Source organism: Zosterops lateralis, assembly GCF_965231275.1.
Source record: "Zosterops lateralis genome assembly, chromosome: Z".
In the NCBI taxonomy this organism is placed as follows: Eukaryota; Metazoa; Chordata; class Aves; order Passeriformes; family Zosteropidae; genus Zosterops; species Zosterops lateralis.
Window position 1 is genome coordinate 32,107,044 of NC_139800.1, and position 3,752 is coordinate 32,110,795.

Genomic DNA, 3,752 nt, shown 5'->3' on the forward strand with positions numbered 1-3,752 from the left:
TAAGCCCAGTAATTTCACCTTCTTTACCTTAACAGCTGCAAGGGAACATTTGTTACACTTTAGGTAAAGTTATTGTTGAAACAGAGATCATGTCGAAAGTGTACATTTTTAATATTTTTTTTGTACTAGAGTAATGACAACTTGTTTGAATTTTTCATTGGCAAATTCTTATGATCAAGTTAAGAGGTACTTTGCACAGGTTAATTGTGCTCATGTACATTTTCGTAGAAGTCTGACTGTAGAGATCCAATAACAGGGTCTTTAATCTTCTGAGTTTCACATTTACACTCTTCTACGATCATGATATCTTTGACCACTGGAACAGAATTAGTGCAGTTGAGAACCAGGCGCTTCATGGAGAACTTGCTGGGCAAGCAATGAGTACAAAAGGTATAAAGATGATCTTCTGAACCAGGAACGTGAAAAGAACTACATTTTCCAAAACACAGATTATTCTGTACTGTCACCTTCTCACAGCTGTTATGAGTAACACCCTGAAACAGAAAATGGTTTAATGTTTTTTGATTCAGAAATGGCCCATGGACTTTGCTAGAAAGCATGAACAAAAAAAAAGGAAAAAACATACTGCACTTTTTTTTTAATCAGAACAAATAGTACAGGTTTCTAGGCAAATCTGTATGTACGTTATGTCTGTGTGAAATAAATTCAGTTCTGGATGTGAAAAGATATGGTCCTTGACAGATTGTGATTACAGAAACACTGAGAATAGATGATGACTTACAAGGAATACAGCACTTTTACCTATACTATTTGCTTGTCTTGATGTTACAATATGACAGAATGGCTTCATCTATGCATGGGACAATTCACTAGTTCTCTGAAATTCTTAGCACAGAATTAGACATAAGAATCAGTTTTCTAATTAATATAGGAGAAAACAGTCTTTGCTTAGCTGTAAGAAAACAACCAGCTTTTCCTGTAAATACTTGTCCTGAGAGCCTGTATATGTACACACATACGTGTGTATGTGTGTGTGTATGTGTGTCTCTATACATATCTGTATACGTATCTGTACATAGAGAAAGAGAGAGAGATCGAGAGAGAGAACATAATTCAGATCTACAGACAATTGAAGATGTAAATTCATCGAATGGATAGTTACTTATCATTTCCCTGCTGCTTAGACTATGTCCAAATATCTGTGCATAAAAATAATAAACAACTCTATAAAATTTGAGTCTGCGACTTTCCAGTGCTGCAATTTAGCAGTTTGCCTCATCAGACTAAAACTTTTTCATCAGCATCTTTCAGCCACTTATCATGAGCAAGTGTTCTGCAGCTCTTTGACTAAGCCCCTTAAATAGCCTGTCTACCTTTAAGCTGCTGATTACAAGAGACAGGGGAAAGGCATGTTTACTGATCTTGGATACTTGTTCTTACCTGGGCAAAAGGCAGGGTTCTGCAGTTTTCTTGGTGCATTTCATTGGTCTTGATTGGCAGGACAACCTCTTCAGATGCTGAATTTTTCTTTGACATGAAATGGTCCCAGAATTTCTTGGCATCTTTTCTGTGGAGAAATTCAGACTCTCTCTTGCTGGAATAATGGGGTGGAGAGAAGTTTTCCACAGGAGAGATCTCTCTGGGTGCAACCCAGGTTCTCGGATTTGGGGTTGCATGGAGTCCTGCATTGGGAAGTATGAATCTGGACTTTTTTTTTTCCTCTTTCTTCTCACTTCCAGATGCTGTCTGTGGAATTGATACAAAAAAGCTTGGTACTTTCAGAGTCTCTTCAACTCCTACTGGGTTCTCGCTTACCAGCTCAGGAGAACTTTGACTTTCAAACAAATTTTTGTCCCGGTAGAGAAGGTGCTGGAATGGCCATCTGCTTTTCCTTTGCTGTGAATTTCTTTGTAGCTCTGTGGCTCCAAGGCATGACAGCACTAACATCTGAAGGAGAAGCAGTGACATGATCCTGGAAAGGGCAACCCTGTAGGCCTGCTGCTATTGCAGTGAATGTGGTATGCTAGCTTTATACAAGAACCTAGAGTCAGATTATGGCAGATCAGAGGAGGGCTCAGGGGAGACCTTGGTGGGGCTAATTGCATTCATTTACTGTAGATTACAATTATGATAGGGAGGTTTGTGCTAATGAAACTCTGCTTTCAATCTGAGTTATGTGTATTAGAAGCTCCTATCTAAAATCTCGTAACCCAGGATGTTGTGGAGGACAGAAGGAGTCAACAGGAGGAAATGTTTGGATAAGGTGTCTAGTTTAGGCTGAGGAAGTAAACATTCGAGGTTGTGTATTAGAATGTTCAATGTGGTCTTCATTGTTTATTTTGACTTTCCATTCCATATAGCCAGAGACTGCAGAACAAGGGGTGTTATTTCATTACAATAGGAAAAGGCAAGCTGATTAAAGTTTGCTGAAACACTAAGCTCAATCTGCAGAATGTGTTTTCAAAAGTCTAACTTTGCACTTTCAGATTTGGGATATGACCCAAGGTCTGCACGACTAACAGACTGCTGCTCAGACAGTCAAAGGAATCTGTCAGGAAGCACTACCCTTCATTTCATCTTCCTCACAGCAGGTTTCCAGCTGCTGGAGTGCAGACATGCCACAAGCACAGAGCAGAAGGTCTCAAGGTGAAGAAACTCTGCTTCCTGGCTTTCCAAAAATTATCTAATAGTGCCACATCTTGTTCAGGCACCAAAGCCACTCCAGGCATCCTATACAGTGATAATGATAAATGAGTATTTAAATAAAACATGTTAAAAATATCTGTTTATGATTCTAGCTATCAAAGTCTCAACAGAAATACCTAAAGACTACTTGACCTTAAAACAGAGGTATCTTTTGCAAAATTACTGTATTATGCAACATACAAGAAAAAAAACAGCAGATAGAGCTATGTTTTGGGAGAAGGAAAGGTTATTTTCAACAAACATTGCAAATAGTGATCCTAATATAAAAATGCAAAAAAGAAATTAGTCTTCAGATAAGTTGCCATTTAGGTACTCTAATCTCCACACACTCTTGTTTCTACCAAAGTCTGTAAATAGATTCTAAAGTTTGTATTATGCTTGAAAAATTAAGTTGTGTGTACTAGATGTATGATGTTACTTGACTTTAATTTCCAGGGAATTAATTTATTGCCTATAACTGCAGTTTGAATCCTCACATCATACCATTGTTCGCCAAAAAATTGAACTGAATTTTGTAACTAAAATACCTTGTATCTGATGTGTATTGGTAACAGTCACTCAAAACTATTCAGCAGTGACAAGAACATTAAATTTTGAGTTTTCCTTCCTTTCATCTCTATTTTAGTTACTGAAGAGCCCTAAGACAAGGCTGATATTCAGTCTTATGTATTATATTATATTGTATTGTATTGTATTGTATTATGTTGTATTATGTTATATTATGTTGTATTATATTGCATTATGTTGATGCAGAGAATCTGACACATTTGCCATTGTCTTTCAAACATGAGATTTGGACGTTTGAAGCGAGATACTTGCAGGTCATCTGAGGGTGCCTCTGATAATGCACAGATAAAAATTAAGTAAATTGTAGATTTAGAAGATTCATTGTGGATTCATTGTGGAATGATTTGGCTTCCCAGACTATCTAGACTAAACTGGCCTGGGTTATTGTTGCAGTTAAATGTTAACAAGGAATGTATAAAAATCTTATTATTAACAGATATGTAGAGATGTTTTGGTGCTCATGTTACATCGCAGTGCAATGGCAATTAAAAAAACCTCTTCAGGATAAGAATCCACTC

General features: G+C 37.2%; 1 protein-coding gene across 1 annotated transcript; it reads right to left on the reverse strand.

The window, feature by feature from the left end:
- Positions 1 to 200: 200 nt before the first annotated feature.
- Positions 201 to 1,929, reverse strand: CER1 (cerberus 1, DAN family BMP antagonist; the record flags this gene model as incomplete). The annotated part of the gene is made up of 2 exons (XM_083884487.1): positions 201 to 494; positions 1,402 to 1,929. 2 exons carry the CDS (start codon positions 1,927 to 1,929, stop codon positions 201 to 203), a joined length of 822 nt encoding a protein of 273 aa, XP_083740613.1.
- Positions 1,930 to 3,752: the final 1,823 nt, after the last annotated feature.